General features: G+C 47.5%; 1 protein-coding gene across 1 annotated transcript in view; it reads left to right on the forward strand.

Annotated features, from left to right (window-relative positions):
* Nucleotides 1-21,302, forward strand: part of LOC103263345 (receptor-type tyrosine-protein phosphatase N2-like) — a gene marked incomplete at its 5' end in the record, with an annotated part of 138,858 nt that overhangs the window by 22,310 nt on the left and 95,246 nt on the right. Inside the window, one exon of the mRNA XM_021713934.1 lies at nucleotides 11,152-11,346. Within this exon, the coding sequence (XP_021569609.1) occupies nucleotides 11,152-11,346 (195 nt within the window). The remainder of the gene's footprint in view (nucleotides 1-11,151; nucleotides 11,347-21,302) is intronic.

The following is a 21,302-nucleotide window of genomic DNA, read 5'->3' on the forward strand; positions in this document are numbered from 1 at the left end:
TAAGTCATCTTTAGTTTTATGATGAAATAAAAGCCCGCTTGAGTAAAACTGTGTTATGACGAGAAGAGGTGATTAGACAAGAAATCTTTGTTCCTTTATGTGTCCCCCCGCCCCGTGATAACCACTTTTAACAATCTGGAATATTTTCTCCCATGTTTTTTCCCCATAATACTTTCTAAGCATCTCACTTAATTTTAATCCTATTGAATGTAAAATGTATAGTATTTTCAACATACTTTGTATTTTTTTCTTATCACAAAAGTAATACATGCTCAATTTAGAGAATGCAAGTAAGCAAACTAAAAGATAAAATAAAGACTACCTGTCATTCCATGCCAAGATTGAGAGCCTCGATTGAGAGCCTCTGCTGATAATTCACTGTATGTCTTCTCAGGTATTGTTTTCTATGCTTGTATTTACTTTTTAAATGTGACATTCTGTGAAAAAGATTTTCCTGTTATCACATGCTCTGTGGCCGCTCTGTCATACTCCTAGTGCGCACATTTTTTCTCTCTGACCATTCTGCTCTCATGCTGCTGCCCGTGGGTGCACAGACCCCACTGTCTATGCTGTGTGTCAGACCCTGCATGGCCCTCTGAGCTAAGGATCAGGACTTCCCCAAAAAGGGTCAACTTCCTTCCAACATGTCCCCTTAGTGTTTCATCCCATCTGGAGAGTAATTGGCCTTTGTCCCTTCCCAGCAGATCCTAATGAACCAATTTTTTTCCTCCCTGGCTTTGTACATTTATTCCTTAGTTTTATCCCATTACTAATTATGATCTCCAAATAACCCTAAAAATGCCAGGCCATTCTTGGGGTACGTAGGCAATGTGCTGCTTTGTTCTGCTTGTTCCTGAAAAGGTGCAGGGAGGTTTTCTGAGGCCTTTGTCGTCTTGGTCTGTCTTTGACAGAATTTGAGAATGACAGATCTTTTCTCTCAGAGTGATTCCCACTCTCTGTAATTTTCCCCCATCAGATGCAGAATTGAGAAGTAAGACATTTGCATTCTGATCTGTAGGGATGAATTTCTGCCCCCAGAATCCTATTCAATTGATTTTGCAAATTGTATTACAAAGAAGTATAAAATACTTTAGGGACTCTGCAGACTGTCCCAAGGCCTCAGCTCAGGGAAGCAGGTGGTCTTCTAGAGAGCAGTGGCTATGGGGTCAGGATGCGCCGCGTGGTTCTGCTTTCTCAGTCTGTGTCCTGACACCCTAAGAGTGTACTTTGAACGTGTGAAGCTTCCCAGGTTTGAGCAATTCTGTGCTGACACGCGTGCTGGGGGCTCTGGGTACGTCACTGCCCTGGGGCAACAGACACAGATGCTTCAGGGGTCTGTGCAAGGAGGAGGCAGGACTGGTTTTTGGCTCATGGGTGCCGCTAGGCTCGCTCTTGCCCTTCCAGGTGGCTCTGTACATGTTGGAGGCTACACCTCATTGCGAACAGATCAATTTTCTGCATTTTCCTGATGGAGAGTTTGCAGCTGGGTGCAGCCACTCTGGGTTTTACCTTTCTTGACAATGCACCGTCGAGATAGTTTTAAATAGTGTGGCGCAGGCATTACATGTTTGTTTGTGATGGATCACTTTAAATTTAGGAAGATTGTGGAAAATGCTGTTCTTTTCTTTAAAAGACCCAGTTGCTCTGGTTTCACCCAGGAAGGGTGAGGGAGAGGAGCTGCTTGGTAGAGTGGTCGGCGGTCACACTGGGCTTGATGCAGCCTTCAGGGCAGTCTTCCCAGAGGGACAGCCTTGTGGGTCTGGCCTTGCCGGTGTCGTGTTCTAGATCGAGGCCTTGCCAGATGTCCCTATTCCTCCAGCATCTGTAACTTCTCTGTAAGTGAGGGTGCTAGCAAGGGAACCCTGACAACCTACCATGAGATCGATGCTAACGTTGATTGAATATTCAACGCGTACTAAGTGCTCCACCCACATTAACTCTTAGAATCCTCTCAACTTTATGGCGCAGTTCTGTTATTATCCCCATTTTGTAAGTTACAAAACAAACAGAGATTTAGGCAACTTGTCTAATATCACACAGCAGTCCTTGGCAGAGCTGGCTCCAACCCCAGGCAATCTGGCTTTGGGGTCCTTGTCCTCAGCCTCCCCATTACACTGCTATATTGTGCAAATCTCAGATCTTTCTTGGGTCTGCTTTCTCTACCAAGGAGATATTTCATTTTCTGCTATGGATTTCTTTTTTTCAAGACACTTATGGCTTTGGAATACTTGGTTCCCAAGAATAGAGGCATCTTTCAATCACTGATGGCCATTATTGTGGAGACTGCCTGCAAAATCATGCCCCCTTTCCATGACTGTGTATTCAGCCTTCTCGTTAGGAACTTGAGATAATTTGCATCTGTTTTCCTTACTAATTCTCTCAACCTGAGAGGGACCAGACAGCTAAAAAATCTACAGAGTGGATATGCTGCAATGCATAGATCTTTCCAGAAAGACAAGGGGCCGTATCCAGATGATAGCCATCCTGAAAATGCAAAGCAACATGGTATAGAAATAAGTGACTTCCCCTTTTGCTATCTGGCCTTTTTTTTTTTTTTTTTGGTTCGCATAGACATTGTTTAGTCTTTGCTTCTAAAAAGTGGGGAATTGGGGGGAGAAAATAAAACAGATGTCATCAAAGTCCTGGTGGGAATCACCCCCTGGGATCCCAAGACAGGCCTAAGCCCAGCCCCCAGGTGGGTGCAGCACCAGCAAGCCTTGTTCCTGCAGGCCTGACTGCATATTTGCATCAAAAGACTTGTTTGGTTGAACCTATCTTTCTCCTTCATCCATAATTCATCACCTGTTGGTTATTGAGTCATATGCATTGCTACAAAACTCTTCACTGTCTTTATAAATGCAGGATCCTCAAGCTTAATGCTCTAGGGGCATTTTTGTTACTGTTGTCCCACATCATAAACAATCTTTTTTTAATCATTAGTAGACTTAGTCTGGCTCTTAAACATAAACTTTTTAAAAATGAAGTGGCTGGAAGTTTCCAGACCTTCTGTCTGTCTGAGTGAAGACATGCTTGCCAAAAGTCCCCCAGTGCTCACAGCTCAGGCTGTGCGAAGGAGGCCTCAGGGGCCCACTGAGCAGGCACTGCCTAGGGAAGGTGACGACTGTGACGGTTTCACTGCGTCTGCACCTTTGTTAGCTAATATCTTTGATAGGCCTGCGTGTCCGGCAGTTTTCATTTTGGGGTATTTATAATCTTAACCAGGGAATTTTGTTCCCAGTGTGGATTATATCATTTTTGATGCCGTCAGGATTATAAATTAGGGAAGTTTCAAAACATAATTGGGCGAGTTTTCAGGTTTCTTTCAGAGTATGCTTACCTAGTTTACTTAGCATTATCAATTATCTTTTGCTCAAACAAAATGCTTTCTAGATTACAGCTCTATATTTTAAACTCACTTAATAGAAGATTGCAGAGTATCTATGTTGGTGATGGCAGTTTTTTGAAAATTTATTTTATTTTAAAGATGTGGGTTCAATTCAGGATTTGGTATACAACTGGTTATCATACAGGTAAAGTTTGGGCATCCCTTTGGTCCCCACTTTGCCTGTTTGAGGTCAAGTACCCTTATTAATGTTATGTGCTCCCCCTCTTCCCTAGCAGTTTCTGGCTACTGCCAATCCCTTATAGTTTTATGGTAAATGTTGAGGATCTGCTTATGAGTGAGAACAGGTGGTATTCAGTTCTTGTTTCTGTGACAGATCACTGAGTATTATAGGCTCTAAGGACATCCAAGTTGCTGCAAAGTCTATAGTTTTATCCTTCTTTATGGCTGTGTAATATTCGGTAATATTCAGTGATTTCCCCCCCGACCCCACCACACAGAAGTTAGATCATGAACTTCGGCAGAGGGGGTGCTTTGGTCTGACAGCAATTCTGCTGTAATGGCAATTAATGTTATAAACTTCAAATTACGTTTTACGCAAGTGTTTGTGCCCATCCCACCCGTTTCATCACTGCCTAAAGCATCAATGGGTCCGTGCCTTCATTACTACCCGGTAAATATGATTGTCATTTTAGGTGTAGATGATACTTGTAAAATGAAGAATGTAGCACCATACTGAGGCATCGAGCAACTGGTTTTTGGTCTTGGGACGGGGAAAACAATAAAGAAAGAACCACCTCTAATGAACTCAACACTGGTTGCCTTGTTTAGAGGTTTTCATTCACATAAAGCAGGTGGAAATGTTGTCCCAGAACCGTAAACCGGGAGGGGATTTCAAACACTATGGCATTCATCTCTTGACCCTGGTTCCACCATTACTAAGTCAAGTAGCATTCTACACTTTTTCTTCTTTTCTGGTAAAAAGTTTACTTTTCTTAGAAAAATTTTAAATTTTAAGATAAAGCACAGAGAATAGGCAGAGTATAGTATTTGTGTCACAAATTTACAAACTGTAATGAACTTAAAGGACTCATGAATAAGACCGCATGGAGATGGCCCTCAGAAGTTTCTTCAGCACGCCAAGAAGCAGCAAGGGGTGGAATCCCTGGCTTCTTCCTGCCTTCGTGCTGGTGTCTGAAGATTCCTGGGAGTGCACAGGGAAGAGCAGAGAGAGAGGTACAGTTCCCCAACATGAGGGTGTCCACGCTGGGAGGCCCAGAAAAGGCCACACCACAATGGCAAAGGGCCTCTGGTGCGTGGCATAGAAGGCCACATAAATGATTAGAAGATGCATCTGTTAAACTCCTGAATCCTTTCCTTGGGAGGGATGTGGCAAGCCCCCATTCTCCACGTGTGTGTCAGACTCAACTTGGGAGGAATCTCTGTTTTGGCCACAAATAGTTATATCTTTCTTGTATTTCCCACCAAGGGAAGCATCGGTGGTTGGGGCTTGCCTTATATTCCAGGGAACAGGAACCCTCAGCCAGTGCCATCAGTAACTTTGTCATTGCTACATCGTCACAATTTTCATTTGTTTAATACTCATGCAGCGGCCTCATCTGCGGGGCTAGCATATTGCTTGTTCTCGTGTGTCTCAGATGAGGAAGAGTCTTGCTGACGTCACTGAGGGTGGTGGGGCTGCCTCTGCCCACTCTTGGTTACAGTGCGGGGTTGGAAATGTTCTGAAAGGCGTCTTTCCAACCAGGTAGAGTGTGGCAAAGTGAATGCTCCATTCCTGAGCATTCCTGAGATGAATGTGAAGCAGCGGGCCTTTCAGCCAGCCCTGTGAAAGAAAGCATCTGACATGAGTGAGATGTGAACCTCTAACTGAGCAAATGCTTCTCGAACAGAGTCAGAGCCCATCAGGTCAGGTGGGACTGTAGAGGGCGGCATCTTCCCTTCAGAGCCTCTGTGTACAAGAAGCCACGTTCTTGACAGTATTATTTCCAGCTAGATAGACCATCTGGTACATCTTATTTCCAAAAAGTATACCTACCATAAAAAAAGTATATGATCCAAGCAGTTAGAAGATGATGTCAGATGGGGCTGTTAGAGTGACATGGTCTGGGACAACATGGAGAGCGTGTGTCTCCCTCCTCTCTCCTACCTGCAGCCCCATCCCCTTGGAAGTCCTTTGGCACCTCCAGCCCATGCAAGTGCTCTCACTGCCACATCTTTGCACACACCATTCCATCTATGGAGAAGTCCCTCGCCTGACTGCCTAAACTGGAGATCTTCGCTCCAGTGCCACCTTCTGCATGAAGCCTTCCCTGAACTCTAGTTCAGGAAGAGTCCCTCCTGCTGGCCCCACGGTGAACCTTCCCATGAAAACCCAACACATGTTCTCACTCTCACTTCTTGTCATCGCCCATGCTCATCTCCAGGTGGCCTGTGAGCACCAGGAAGCCAGGGCCCAGTGAGACTTACTCAGCCCAGTGTTCAGCATTGGCACAGCAAGTGATTGCAAACCAGGTGTTGAGTAAATCAATAATAATGATAGTAGTAACAGCAAACAGTCACCTCATGTGTGCCAGGCACAGTTCTGAAGGCTCATTCCAAGCACTGTATCTTATTTAATTCTCACAACTGTGAAGTTGGTATGGCTGTCACCACTCCATGGATGAGGGATCTGAGGCAAGGGAGATTAGGAAATTTGCCCAAGGTCACACAGCCCGTAAGTGCTGAAGCCAGGATTCAAAACCAGACATCCTGATGTCAGGTGCTATGAAGGAAAGAAGGAAGAGAGGGAGGGAGAACAGAAGGAAGAAAGGAGGGAAGGGAGGGAGGGAGGAGACAGGGAGGATGGAAGGAAGGCAGGAAGGAATCAAAGTTAAACCTGCTCTGCAGTTCTCACCTAAGTTCCTCTGAAGAAATAAATGTTTTCTGGGTCCTAGTTTCGAGGGGGCCTCTACCATGACACCATGGATAGCCTAGTTTTCCATATCTTCGGACCAGTTTTATGGAGGGGCAGAGATTCTCCTAAGGAACTAGTTCCCCCAGAGCCTTCTTAAAATCCTGAATTTGTGACTCACATATGCATGCCTCAGGGGTGCCAGGTCCGGCCCATCACCAACGTCAATGGGAAGTTGACCCTGAGGGAGCCTCGACCCCAGTAACCCATCAACCCAGGCCCCGGGTTGCCGACCAACCTCGCCCCTCCTGTGGGGAAATACCTGGCCTTGCTAACCCTCAGATGTGAGTTGTTGGAGTCATTTGCCACATAGAAACTTGCCAGCAGTCAGTTCTGAACTGAGGACCCAGCTAGCCAGATGCACCTGCTTCTGTTTGCAGGTGAAAGCACTCAGTGAGTGAGGCCTCCATCCGTTGGGTCGCCCTGGGGTACGTCTTCTCACTGTGGGGACCTGCTTCCCCGGCTGCGGTGGTTCTTCCTCAGCACAAGTGAAAAGCGACCACCAAATGGTCACCAGCCCTTCCAGGCCATGCTTTTGGGTCTTTCTCTTTGTTGTGTACCAAGTAAGAACAATTTTCTTGGCTCTTTATCTCGGCTTACCTCCTTTAAAAAAAAAAATACTCAGAACGAGACTCAGCACTAAGTTGTGATGGGTAGAGGTCTGGTGTAAGTTGGTGGGTCCCAGCCTGGAGCCAACACCCAAAACTTATGTTGTCTTTACCACTCTCTAAATCAGCCCTAAATCACCCACTGGTCAAGGAGGTCTGAGTAGAAGATCCTGTGTCAGTTATTCCAACTCTAAAATTTTCTAGTTGCTTTAGAAGTATCTCTGAACTTGCCAAGCCCTCGAGAGTTTTGTTCCAGCTTAGAGAGTTGTTTTAACTTTTATTACACTAATACTTCTACTGTTTTACTGATTAATGGTTGGGAGCTTTCTCTGTACAGGCACCACACTAAGCATTTTATGTACATGAACTATTTTAATCTTCACAATAACTATATTATTGCTTTCATTTTTAAAGTGAGAAAAAAATCAGACTTAGAGACCTTAAGTAATTGGCCTAAGTTCACATAAAAAGCTCGTGGTCTTTTGCCATTGTTGACTCAGTGAAAAAACAAAATAAAACATGAAAGTTTGTGGTTGGGCAAGGACCTCAGTCCAAGACATTGAGCCTTGGTTGGGGCACCTTATCCTCCATGAGTATTGACAGGTGAATCACAATTCGGGCTTTATTGGAGTTCTTCCATCAGTGGCATGTTCACAGGATGGACACACAGCTAATTTTATTTTTTTAGCGAGTAAATCTCAAAATGGCGGTGGTCTCCCCAGAGCATCTCATTCTTGGAGGACACACTCAGAATTCCTTGACCTATGCTGCAATTGCTTTTATGTTTTGTAAACGTTTTATTTTTCTGGATAAACTGCATTGTCATAGAAGTTACCGCAGAAATATCTTGTTTTTGTTTGTTTGTTTGTTTTTTTGAGTTGGAGTCTTACTCCATCACCTGGGCTAAAGTGCAGAGGCGCACTCACGGCCACCCCAGCGTTGACCTGCTAGGCTCAGGCGATCCTTCCTCCTCAGCCTTCCAAGTAGCCGGAACTACAGGCACACGCTACCATACCCATCTAATTTTTTGATGTATTGTAGAGATGAGGTCTCGCCAAGTTGCCCAGGCTGTTCTTGAACCTGTGGACTCAAGCAATCCCCTCACCTCGGCTTCCCAAAGTGCTAGGATTACAGACTTGAGCCACCACGTCTGGCCCAGAAGTATCTTGACATGCTTCCCCCACAAATCAAGCAAAATTCCATGTGCACAAATGGGAAATAAATGAGATATGTACTTGGGTTGGTTATTTGTATCATCTACCTTAAAACTATGCCTGGTGCATGGGTTTCTTTTTGTTTGCTTATTTTGCTTTGTTTTTGAGATTCTGAGAAAACTTGGGTTGATTTTAAAAACAAACTCATTGTTTAAAAGCTACTTGTGACCAGGCTTGGTGGCTCAGCCTATAATCCCAGCACTTTGGGAGGCCAAGGCGAGTGAATTGCCTGAGCCCGCGGGTTCGAGACCCACCTGGGCAACTTGGCAAGACTTCGTCTCTACAAGAAATCAAAAATAAGCCGGGCGTGGTAGCGCATGCCTCCTTTCCGGCTACTTGGAAGGCTGAGGTGGAAAGATCGCTGGAGCCCAGCAGGTCAAGGCTGCGGTAGTCGGGAGTGTGCCACTGCCCTCTAGTCTGGGTGACAGAGTGAGACTCCAACTCAAAAAGTAAATAAATAAATAAATAAATAAAAGCTACTTGTAAGCTAATGGGGTACTTGAAAATATATGGGAGAAAAGGAAGTAACACTGACTGTGGCTCACTTTTTTCTCAATTTCTCCCTCTGTTCAAGACCTCTTATCCCCACTCAGGGTCTCACTCTGTTGCTCAGGCTAGAGTGCAGTGGCACAATCACAGTTCACCACAGCCTCGGCTTCCTGGGTTCAGGAGATCCTTGTGACTCAGCCTCCCAGATAGGTGGGACTACAGGCATGTGCCACTATACCTGGATGATATTATTTTAATTTTTTGTAGAGACGAGGTCTTGCTGGGTTGCCCATTCTGGTCTCAAACTCCTGTGCTCAAGCAGTCTTCCCATCTTGGCCTCCCAAAGTGCTGGGATTAGAGATGTGAGCTACTGCGCTCAGTCAGGAAGTTCCCCTCTTCCTTCTGCCTCCCCGCAATGCCCTCATCACCCTCCCCATCCCCAGTTGCTCTCCCTTGGCTGAGGGGTCATGAAGGGTGTCAGTCCAGGAGACACCCTGTGTCCCCAAGTCCCTGTGTCTAGCCGTGCTCTAGAGCAGCCTGGAGAAGAGTGCCCTGACACAGGTTGTTTGTCTCAGGGACATCTGAACAGACAGGGAATGTCTTCCGTGCAGTGTCAGGTAGTTTTATGAAGACCTTTAAAGCCAAGGAAGATGGCAGCCCAGGGTGAGAGGAGGATAGAAACATGGGTGTGTTGCCTGATCTTGAGCTGTGGCCTTGGCGAGCCACGAGGCCTTTGATATGCACCGTGGTCAGGGCGAGGGGTGGTGCGGCCTCCCTGGACATCCCCAAATGAAAGGAGGGTGGACACGTCCCACGAGGCCCTTCAGAGGCTTTCTTTTCATGATGAGTGCATTTTTAACTTTTCCACCGGGCTCAAATTCTCTTACAAACTTTGTCCTGATGTCGTTTTATTTCGGTGACTCAGGTTGCAGTTATGCTTCCACTGGGCAAAGGGATGGAATTGATCGTGTTATGACTGCTAGATGTTCTGTTGGTCAGAAATGGGGGCGTCCGCTGCACCCAAGGGCGGTGGTCTGCAGCAGTGCAGTCCTGCCAGTGTCCTGAGGACCTAGACAGCGTACCTAAGCTGCAGTGCCATTCTGGGCTGTGGCTGGGTCCCCCTGGCAAGCTGGGTGCTGAGTATGCCCTTGCGTGGTGTGTTTAAGTATCCCCTTGGGTAAGGAAGGTCAAAGACTCCACAGTGATCAGTGGAAGCTGTATCAGGACGTTATGTTGACATTTTCCTTGAAATTCAGAAACTTTTGTCTTTGGTCAAACCTTTTTTCCATTACCCTGTATTTTCCTTCTGACATGCAGCTCTATGTATTCCCTCTTGCGTGGGCTTTTGTCATTCTGGATGTTGTTTTGAGAAGAGAAATGCCAAAATGAGGTCCCTTCTTTTCCCTCCAAACACTCTGATTATGGTACCAATTTCTTTGTCTCAATCCTGTGTCTCAGCCCTTGCCTCTCATATGGCTTCTATTCTAATGAAAAAGAAGAAACATCCAACTAGGCCCACCCGTTGCATTATTCTAGGATAGCTCATTCTGATGGCAGAGTAGAAGCCAGAGGTGCCTTCTTGAATCTGTAGGGGGGTGTGTGTGTTTGTGTGTGTGCTATGTCTGTTTATAGGGCATATGTGTGTCTCTGTGTGCTATGTATATGTGTGTGGGTGTGTATAGGTGTGTGGCATGCTGTGTGATGTGGCATATGTGTGTGTGCGTGTGTGGGTGTGGGTGTATATGAGTGTGTGGTACAGTGTATGGGTATGTGGTACTGTGTATGTGGTGTGGCATGTGTGCAGGTAGATGTGTACATGTGTGTGGTTGTGTGTGGGAGAGTGTATATATAGGTGTGTGGCGTGGTATGTGTGGTATGGCATTTGTGTGTGTGTGTCTGTGTGAGTGTATTGCAGTGTGTATCATGTGGCATGTGTGTGTGTAAGGGTGTGGTGCCATGTATGTGGTGTGGCATGTGCGTGTGCATGTGTGTTACGGTGTGTGTGTGAATGTGTGGATGTGTACGGCCATGGTGTGGTGTATGAGGTGTGGCGTGTGTGTGTGTCTGGGTGTCTGTGTGTGGTGCAACATACGTGGGTGTGCGTGTGTGTGTCTCTGTGTGGGGCATGGGTGTCTGTGTGTGGGTGTGTGATGCGGTGGGTGTGTGGTGTAGTGTGTGTGTGGTGCGGTGTGTGTGTGGATGTGTGAGCCGTGTTCACATTCTCAGAACCAGCTCTGCTCTGTGTCTGCTCAGGCTCTCAGAGAGCAAGGTCACTGTCCTCTCTCCCGCCTGACCATTAAGCCCTTGTAGGGTGTCGAGCCTCAGCAGGTATTTCCGGGGTATGTGGAGTCAGGACACCCCAGGACCAAGCAAGGGTGTGCTGGCCGGCCACAGGGAGAGCTTTCACCCACCTGACTCTTCGATCTTAGCACAAGGAAGGGTGAGTGCCGAGCAGGTGCTGTGCATCCCTGCCTGCCAGGCGTCCCTGAGGGCACTAACTCCTGCCTCTGCTCCTCCGTCCTCCAGGAGCTGTGCCGCCAGCGCATGGCCATGCGGCCGCCCGACCGACCTGAGGGCCCACACACGTCGCGCATCAGCAGCGTGTCCTCCCAGTTCAGCGATGGCCCGATGCCCAGCCCCTCTGCACGGAGCAGCACCTCGTCCTGGTCGGAGGAGCCCGTCCAACCCAACATGGACATCTCCACTGGCCACGTGATCCTGGTAAGCCTGCGTCTCACAGTCCTCCCCTCCCTCACCAACACCCAGCATCTGCGTGTCTCCTGGCTGCCAGGGACGGGAGGACAGATGGCCACACCCTGCCCACATGGAGACTGACAGGCAGGGCTCTCTGCAGTGAGGCCTCTTCCTGGAAATGAGCAGAAATATTTACCTGCTGAGAACTTTGCCTTTCGTCCACCTAGAACGTGCCACCCCCACCCCCATTTCACTGTGTGTAGGATTTTGCACCGGTGATTCTGTTTTCAGTGGTGGGAATGCACATCTATGAGTGCCTGCTGTTTGTGCTTGCTGTTTTCAGCCCTCTGACAAATACACAGTGTCTGTTCTTTCTCCCTGGGCTCCCGGTTCACCCAGCGTCCTTTGGGTGATAACTGTCATTCATAGGCCTATGACTTGTCATGGGAAGCGAGGTGGAAGGAGGTGCAGGTCTGGTGTTCAACTCTTCCCAAGGAGGCACTGAGGCATCAGCTACCTCTTCCACAGAGGTGCTCTTCCCAGCTTGTTGTCCTTATTGTGTCATGTCCTCGTTGGAGTGACCACATGTGGATGCATATTTAATGTCCCAGTTTCATTTAGAGAGATGTTTGTAACTCAGAGCTTCTTACCAGCTGACTCCTGGATCTTCGAGCCCCAAGCATCTTCCTGTTTGGTGACTGTGAAAGCCAGGACACAGGGCATCCCAGCCGTGTTCTTCTCCATACTGAAATGGAGCCACCCTTTGATAAAAGACAGAACCCGTGTTGTTGCTTGGCTGAAGCAGCCGCTGCACTTTGGGGAGAGGGAAACAGTTTTCACAGTAGAGTTCCCTTCCTGAGTCTTAAGATGGGCCCTGCAAATTGTTTAACATTAGTTTTCCTGCAAACTTTTTTTTACCTGGTAATTTAACACCAATATAGACTGGTGGAATAAGACCACAAAAAGCCAGACAACCATATTTTCGCTAAAAGCTTAGCCTTGTTGCAGAGTCTGGAGACCAAGCCCAGAGTCTGCCGAGGAGGCTAACACCTTGTTGGCCAAGGGACAGTGTGGGTGGCTCCTGCTCCCTGGATGTTCGTATTGCATGGAAAACACACAGTTCTAGGCCCCCTTGGACCAGACATGTGAAGAGACTGAGGAACACAGCAGCCCACTTACCAGATAACTCAAGACGACAAAACAAGAACCAAGAAGTTTGGCTTTCCCCCTCAGTGAGCTGAAAATGGCACACCCTCGCCCTGCTTCTTCTCCCTTCAGACCCTTCAGACCCTGTGTCCCGGACACAAGGCTGCCTCCAGAAATGCACTCCCTGCTGATTCTGGAGTCAGAGGGGAATGAATCCCAGAGTCTCCAGCATTGAGGAGCAGATAGCTCATTTAGTAGACGTGTGTTTGGTCGTGATCTTTGACAGAACCTCTTCTCTCGATGCAGAGTGGTTATGGGACTTTAGAGCTGACTTTTCAGAGACTGTTTTGACATTTGTCCCTTTTAGAAAAGGAAAGTAGACCAAAAATTCAGATTTGTAATGAGATTTGGTATTGGGGCCAAACATATCAGCCAAATATGTTTATCTGACAAGTTAGTGAAGGGGAAATTTCATTTAGAGAGCTCTTATTATATTCTGATATTTTCATATTTCAAGATACTCAGTCACAACTTGATGATATCTCAAGTCCTGTTGGTACATGAAGATGCTGTCTTTTTCATGGAAAATTGTGTTTTGCCATTCACATGTATAACGGCCAATCTGAAAGCAAACACAAGGGTTAATTTCTATTAAAATGTCTAAAACACAAGAAGAGACTCACTATTTAACTGACCAAAACATCACAAAACCTGACACAAGATATCCATTGAAGGGACATGTCACGACAAGTGCCTTGCCATGGGTGTGTTTCTAAATACATGTCTACCCCTTACCCAACTACAGTGCTGGATCGAGAAACACATTGAGGCAGTCTGACCAACTCACTGGAGTCCATGCATCTAGATTGCAAACTCGAGGAAAACTGAACCTTTCTTATCAATCAATGCTTTTCTGAAACCAAATGTTACCACATACATCTCCCTGACTCCAAAACGCAGTAGTTGCTAGTAGGAGTTGGGACAAGTATGGAGACAGATAGGGATTGTGCTGTGCCAGTGCCACCAAGTAGACCCGGCTGTGCCTTGACCTCTGGGTGTCTTCTCTTCCCTCAATAGTTCCTCCTTTTGACCTAACTTTGGCCTGACTTTGCAGATGGGTTCCAGTGCTCTCTCAGTCACACGGGATCCCATCTCGAATATTTCCCTGGTACAGGAACCGAGAGGCTTGGAGACAGGCGGCATTCATGAGCCCCAGTCAGCATTCTTGCTAGAATTCTCGCCCACTAAACGCAGGTAAAATGGCACGTCTTTTCGGCGCTGAAGCTACAGGCCTATTCTCATGAGAGCACGTCTTGATTAGAGCAGAGTCATATTCAGAGGTAACTGGTTTGTAGCCGGCTCCCCCATCCTCCACTCAGGCTGTAGAAAACCTGCTTGTGTCAGTACCTGCAGAACACGCTGGAATCACTGACCTTCTGACTCATTAAAGCTACAAGGAAGATAATTCTGTGTGATCAGTCCACCTGACCCTCTGTGAGGAAACGCTCATTTCTGTCAGACAGCTAACATGATGATTCTACTGATCTACATAGTAAGGATTCAGGGACCATTAGATAAATTATGCAAAGTCCAGGTAAATCCAAGGAACCAACTGTTCCTGAGATTCGGCTGCTTCTCCGGAGCGCTGGGCAAAATGTGACATTTGAACATAAAGATATGATGAAATTAACAGCAAAAGCTAATTATACATGAATGCCAGGGTGGAAGCCAGGAGCCCCCCCATCATGGAGGCAGGCAGTTGGCCAAGTCATCTGGAGAACACACTCCTCACTGAGACCTGTGGTCCCTGTGCAGACCTGTAGCCTTTTCTTTAGCTAAGAGCACATGACCTCTTTGAAGGATACACAGGAAGTTCAAGGCTGCATACTTGCCTGATACGCGGGGCACCATTGGGCCAGGCTGGCCCTGGAAGAAGAGCCCGCAGGCTCAGAGAGCCCTTCTCCTGCTCCAGATGTCTCTTCCTGCTGTGGCTCATGGTGTCACTTTGTGTGCAGAGGGCCGTGATTTCATTCTAGACAGACACTGGGAGTAACAGAACTCTAGAAACAATGACTCTGTCTAGAGGAATAAGCAAACCTCATCCCTCATAAAAGAGACTTGTGGCCTGGGAGGCTTCATACGGAACGAGGAAGAAAAGGGTCTCCTCTGGGAGATAGGGGAAGGGGATGCACTGGTGCCTGCCGCAATGATGAAACCCAAGTGGGCTGGTTAGCCACTTAGCATCACCAGGAAGAGGCCAGTGTCACACAACTGCAGAGAGGAATTTAATTATCTGGTCAAGGTGTCCTGGGAGGCACATGTCTCAAGGACCACCAGGGGAATAAGCAAGAACCTTTTGAGGAGGAGGAGTGGAAGCATGGGGACGGGCAGAGGTGGGCATGTCATCAGAGCAGCCACCCAGGGGGCATCCAGTGTCCAAGACAAGATGAAGCACAGATTCTGGGTTCCATAAATGAGCCAACAAAGCTGAGAAGCCTTGTTGTTTATGGGTTCTGTGTCCCTGGACAAATCCTGCAGCCTCTGTCTTCTCATCTGTGATATTGGCTTGATAACAGCACCTTCCTCTTGGGGTTCCTGTGAAGATAAAACCAAGTGAGCATCTGAAAGGCCACCCATCAGAAGATCTCACAGATGTCATTTGCCGCAGTTGCATTAAGCTGCTAAGGAAAGGGTCGTGGCAAGGAACTGGAACCAGGCAAGGCCTGTGCTTCCATGGATCTGGTCAACCAGGCCAAGCATCCCCAGTCCTGGGCCCATGTTCAGTACACTCCACTTGTTCTCTGTTTCTGGACTTTGATTCTGCTTTTTGTTGTGCTTTGCCTTCATTCTCTTAGAAAATGCCTTTTAAAAATTCCAATTTTCTGTTGATGAAACTAGGAGAAAAGTACCCTTATCCACAGGGAAAACCCACCCCAGAATGTCAACCGCCCCTGGAAAATGGGCAACTCCAGGCACCCAGGGAAGAGTATAGGCCCAAGAACTGGGTGCTGGGAGGCTAGGGCTGTACCCACCTCTCTTATATGGTCCTGGAGAAGGTGATTGGAGTCTCCATAGGGTGGCCACACTCATAAATACTTGCAGAATGAATGGAATAGCTGGGAGGAGAAAGGCGGGGATGGGAAACACTCTCATCAAGAAACCTAGGATGCTTCTAAAGAATTGCTTGCAAGGCAATATGACAGTGTTTGCTTGGGCAAAGGTCAGAACTCTGAAAAGCAGTCACATTAAAGCGACTTCATGGAACTATTATAAAAGTTATATATATTTGAGAGGGGGCATGGTTTTTCCAGAAATTCTATCGCATCCTTTTGTAAGGTAGAGAATCATTTTTGAATTTATTTTTTTTAAAGAGCTATTTCTGCATCCCTTTGCTTGCAGAAGGGCGATGTTTCTGCATGACTGGCTTTGTGTGAGGATGTCGAGAACAGGGTAACTGTCCCAAGAGTTACTAATTACACATGAGTCAGCTCTGAATCGTGATATAAAAGGGGAAACACAAACAAGCATGTGTAGACAGGCCACAACCCCATAGAGGGGTCATGAAGAAACTTGTCTAATATGTGTAGACAGGCCAGCACTCCTCCCCCCTCATAGATGGATCACAAGGAAACATTTCTAACATGTGTAGACACCTCCATTGAGGGGTCATAGAAAATGTTTGTAGCGCGTGTAGACCGGCCAGCACCTCCATAGAGGGGTCACAAGGAAATGTTTCTAGCATGTGTCGACAGGCCAGCACCCCCTGTAGAGGGGACATGAGGAAACGTGTCTTACACTACTAGAGAAGGTTCTTTGGGGAATGGGAATGTCAAAAAAGAAAGTTGATTTAATACTTTTCTACATTAGATTTAAAGAATATAGAACTTAACTCAGGAAAGTGGTGCTGAAAAAGTAGTTTTTAAAAATACAACTTCATCCATGTTGAATGTAAGAACATGGACTGTGATCCTCACATTCCCCTTATTCTTGGAAAATATGGTGCTATCAAGAATATGCATCCTTGAGCATTTATAGAGCAACCCTGTCCTAAGAAACTGATAAACTAGGAACGTTGTTACGCCCACTTCACAGATGAAGACAATAAAACTGAGAGCAGTGATATAAATACATGAAAAATGTTGAGTTCTGACATTGCAAAGTGGCCAGTGGTTTCCCGTCATCACAGAAAACAGGAAAGCCAATGAACTTCCCTGAGACAGGAGGGCTTTGGGAACAGATCTTTGGGGGCTCCATTGCGCTTTCCTCAGATGCGCCAGCGGAACCTGCTAAAGGTCTACAATGCGTAAGACATGATGTGTGTCCATCCTGGGGCCACTTCAGATATCCACATGGCCTGAGCTGCAGGCCTCGCGGTCTCTCTGCGTCTCGGCCCCCTTGTTTGTCCTGAATCCCATTTAGGGCCCTTTACTTTTCAGCTGGTACACTTTGAGTGATCACTGTCTCATCATTTTATCCCTGCACGCTTATTGGCTTTGTTCGTTTTGATATCTAGCAGTAATATAAGTTAGTTGCTTAATTAGGATGGCTTCTTGAAACCATGCTGAGCATCCCTTCCCAGAGAGGCTGTGAATCGGCCGGCCGGAGTGGTCATCTGCATCCCCAGACAGCCACCACAGGGAGGGCCTTGGGCAAGGCACTTCCCGGGCCTCCGTGTCTTGGTGCCTTCTATTTCTAGAGGTTCCCATTCCGTCATTCGCTCGTGGTTGACAGGCACAGATGGTCACTTTCCCAGGATAGAGGTAACTGCGCCGCCAGGAACGTAACTGCGGCTGGGCTGCTATTGTGCTGTCACTCGCTGACTCGGGTTGTTAGCGAGGCCTCATAAATTACACCAAGCCAACGGATGGCTCTTCCCAGCTATAGAGCATGAACATACAGAAACAAAACAGAGTGAGTTGCTATCTGTGTGGATGATGCCATCGTTCGTGGCTCACCTTTGGAGAATTGTGTTTTTCACTGAAGCTGTTTCTCTCTGTTTGAGTATTGCCTGATGTGTAGACAGCAGGCATTTGTGGGAATGGCTCTTGGCCCCGTCGTCCCATGATGTGGGAGTATGACCCACCCCTTCGGGGAGACCCTAGTTGGGGATGTCTTTCTCCAAAGAGCAGTCGGAGGATACCGCCACCCACCGCAAACATTGGGACATCAAGCTATATGTCCTGAGACTGCACGAAGTCACCAGAGGAGGAGGATGGGAGGCTGGGTGCATGACCAAGTCAGGATCGAGGCGCATCTAGGCACGAGACTCACTGACTCTGAAAACCTGGGGATTTCCCATGTGGCTCTTGTGGGCGGGGAGCCCAGTTACAAGCCGCACAGGTGTCCACCAGCATTCAGGCCAAGTGTATTGTCAGCGTTCCCCAACAGCTTCCGTGGCCTCTGGGCCTGGCATGAACCTCGAATATTCATCCTGACATCCTGACTTGCTTGAGTGGATGTTCTGGAGACTCCTGTGTCTACATAGTGTCCTGTGCTAGATGACTCCTGTGGATGTTCCGTGACTCAGGTGTGCACCACTCAGACTCACACAGGGCCAGGTATCAGCCAAGCCTCGTGCCCTGCCTCTTCTGTGCAGTGGGACATTGTTTTAATTGATAAAAATAACATGTCCAGTGATGTCATTGAGAAGAATGGCCCCTGGTAAGCATGAGTGCTAGCTCTTTGAGCTCTCTGGACCTCAAGGAGCCTGCATTGCCCCGTTCAGGCTGTCATAATAAAGTCCCTAAGATGGGTTGGCCCAAACAACAGAAATGTCTTCCCAGAGCCCTGGAGGCCAGAAGTCTTTGATCAAGGTGTAGGCCAGGCTGGTTCCTCCTGGATGCATGTGCGGTGCCTACTGTGTGCCTTGCTCAGTGGGGACCCTTGCTCTTACACCTGGAAGTCTGTGGGTGTGGGGCTCCCCTCTCTTCCCCTAAGAGAGAGCATTCATCTGGCCATCTCTAAACCAAGGGCAACCTTCAGCCTGCAAATCCTACATCTTTTCCCAAAGCAACTTTGCAATGACCTAGATGTACAGTTTGCTTTGTCATGGTGTACTAAGGGGTAAAAGTGAGTCCCAGTGACCCAAGTTCAGGATGGCGCTCTGTTTGTGTGCGTGCTTCATGAAGACATTGTAATAACAGCATTGTTTGTGCCCATGGTGGGAAGGTAAACCATGGGAAGCAGATATTCCCACCCACACCAGGACTCCAGGACCCCAACATCCCCCCAGAGCCAGCGTTGCTGCCGCAGTCTTCTTGTGATGCATAAATAGTAGCTACACACAGAAACCCACGCACCTCCTCATGGGATGCTGTATGCGACGATTCTGCATGAATCTAAGTGACTGTGTCTCATTCTTTCAGCAACCATGTGTTCTTCTGTGACTTGATGTACACAAATGGATTATCTCCCATTAAGGGCAATTTAGGCAATTTTCAAACTTTGCCACTCTAAACAACACAGACCATGTGGAAATATGAGTCGTGTGAATTGCTAGAAGCAAGATCCTGAGTCATCAAGGATGCTTGTTGCTTATTTTGATAGCTAGCACCATGTTTCCTGCCAGTGGGTTTGACCCGTTGACCGTTCCCCTAATGGTGTAGAAACGGTGCCTCTGTCCCCAGGCCTCCCCAACCTTGGGTATTAACAAAACCTTTCTGCTTTGCTACTTGTAAATGGAAAAGGCTATTTTGAAGTAGTTTAAATTTACATTCCTCTTACTGTGCGTGAGATTGAGCATATTTCCCTGTGTTTGGGAGCCATTTATCTTTCCTTCCAGGAGTACTTACAGAAGTGTCCCTCATCGGTGGCAGGGCCACCAGCTTCTGAAGCCTGTTGAGGACAAAGCTGCACATTTACACAGCACTCATCACTGGTGCTGTTATTGAAATTGATATGATAATGAAACTAATCTGTTCTTGGCTGTCTCCTCTTTGTGCCTGATTATTAGTCTACACAAGACAGCCACCATCATCTCTGGGAGAGGCAGTGATAATGATTAATTAGGACAGAGTTTCAGGAAGCCCTCCCCAAAAAGAAGGAAATCCTCTGAAAAACCACCTTAGGGTAATGATGGGAGTAACCAGGTGGGCAAGCCAGCGGGCTCTTCGTCTCAGGCATGCCCATTTCCTGTGCATGAGAATTGTATGTGAACATTATTGCTGAGGCACAGAGCATGCCCAGTGATGTCAGTGAGAAGAGTGGCCCCTGGTAAGCATGAGTGCCAGCTCTTTGGGGTCTCTGGACTTCAAGGGGCCTGCAGTTGCTAAGCTCAGGCTGCCATAATGAAGTACCTAAGATGGGGTGGCCCAAACAAAAGAAACGTCTTCCTCACAGAGCTGGAGGCCAGAAGTCTTTGATCAAGGTGTGGGCCCAGGTTCCTCCTGAGGCCTTCCTCCTCGGCTTGTAGACAAGGTGTTTTTTCCCTGTGTCATCTGCGGGAGAACATCTCTGTTGTCTCTTCTACGGACACTGGTCAAATTGGATTAGGGCCCCACCCTAATGGCCTCATTTTAACTGAATTACTGAATTAGCTCTTTTTTTTTAACTTATTTATTTAATTATTTATTTTTTTTTATTATGAAGTTGTGGGGTACAGTCAAAGGTTAGGTATACAATTGCGTTTCATTCAGGCACCCTGTTGATATGGGGTGTTTCCCCGTTCCCAGACAGATATTTGCTACTGTTAATCCCATCTCCCTCCCCCCCCCATAGTTTCCCAGTACCATCAGTCATTTTCTTATAGTATTTCATTGGATGTTCAAGGTCCATTATATGAGTGAGAACATGTGATACTCGGATCTTTGTTTCTGTGAGCCCCTCAAGGTATTTTCTCAGTATGTAACCTCATTTGCAGATGGAGCCTTTAAAGAGTTAATTCATTCTGACTGGGGTTAGAATGAATTAACTCTTTAAAGGCTCCATCTGCAAATGAGGTTACATACTGAGAAAATACCTTGAGGGGCTCAGGGATTCAACATGTGGATTTTGGGGAATGCCATTCAGCCCATAACGAGGACCAATCTTGACCCACATCAGCATTTTCTGATAGCTTGAGGTGAGTGAGAGGCCCCTGGCCTTCCACACCCAGCCCACTGGGTGAGCCTGGCATGTGGTTAACACCACGAAGCTGGCCAGTGTCTGGCTCAGAGCCCTCAGCCACAGCCCACACTGCCATTCACCTGCCTCAAGTGTTGGTAACCGGACCTTGAGGTCTGGTGGGAGGGCTGGCGAATGACCATAGACACCGCCTCTTTCTAAAGGATGGCTCATGTTTCCTGGTCAGAGCCTGACTTCTCACCCTACCACCTTTCTCTGGTGAAGATCTGCCTATACCAGATCTTGGGAAGGGAAAGAGCCAGAGTGTTAACACAGTTAAACAACAGTTCAGTGATTCATGCATCATACACATTCCCTGATTCGTTTCTCACCCAAGAACAGGACCCCAGAGCAGTGGCCACCGATGGGGGCTTTAGGGAAAGGGAGGAAGTCATGGACCACTGCGGGCTAGAGTTGCTGCAGGAGACGGGCACCGCAGAAGGCTGAATGCGCCTCAGCTGGGAGAGACAAAAGCCCCTAGCAGGAACATGTGTTCAGTTAAGGAAGCAGTCGCTGCAGCTCCTTCCCGAATTTCCCCTGGAACACCTGACGTGAGGGTGTGCCGTGTCCTGGGCAGCTGTGGACATGCCTTCTGCCCCTAGTAGCCACGGTCAGCCATGGTGGCCTCCATCCCCACAGCACCCGCGCCTCCCCTGGCAGGTGCTCCTTGCAACTCCTTGTGGACGGCTTGGTTATGAGAGAGGCAGTGTCCTTTCTGTCATCACATCTTGACTGGT

The sequence above is a fragment of the Carlito syrichta genome, unplaced genomic scaffold (assembly GCF_000164805.1).
Source record: "Carlito syrichta isolate Samal-C Ts95f unplaced genomic scaffold, Tarsius_syrichta-2.0.1 Scaffold304886, whole genome shotgun sequence".
NCBI classification, from domain to species: Eukaryota; Metazoa; Chordata; class Mammalia; order Primates; family Tarsiidae; genus Carlito; species Carlito syrichta.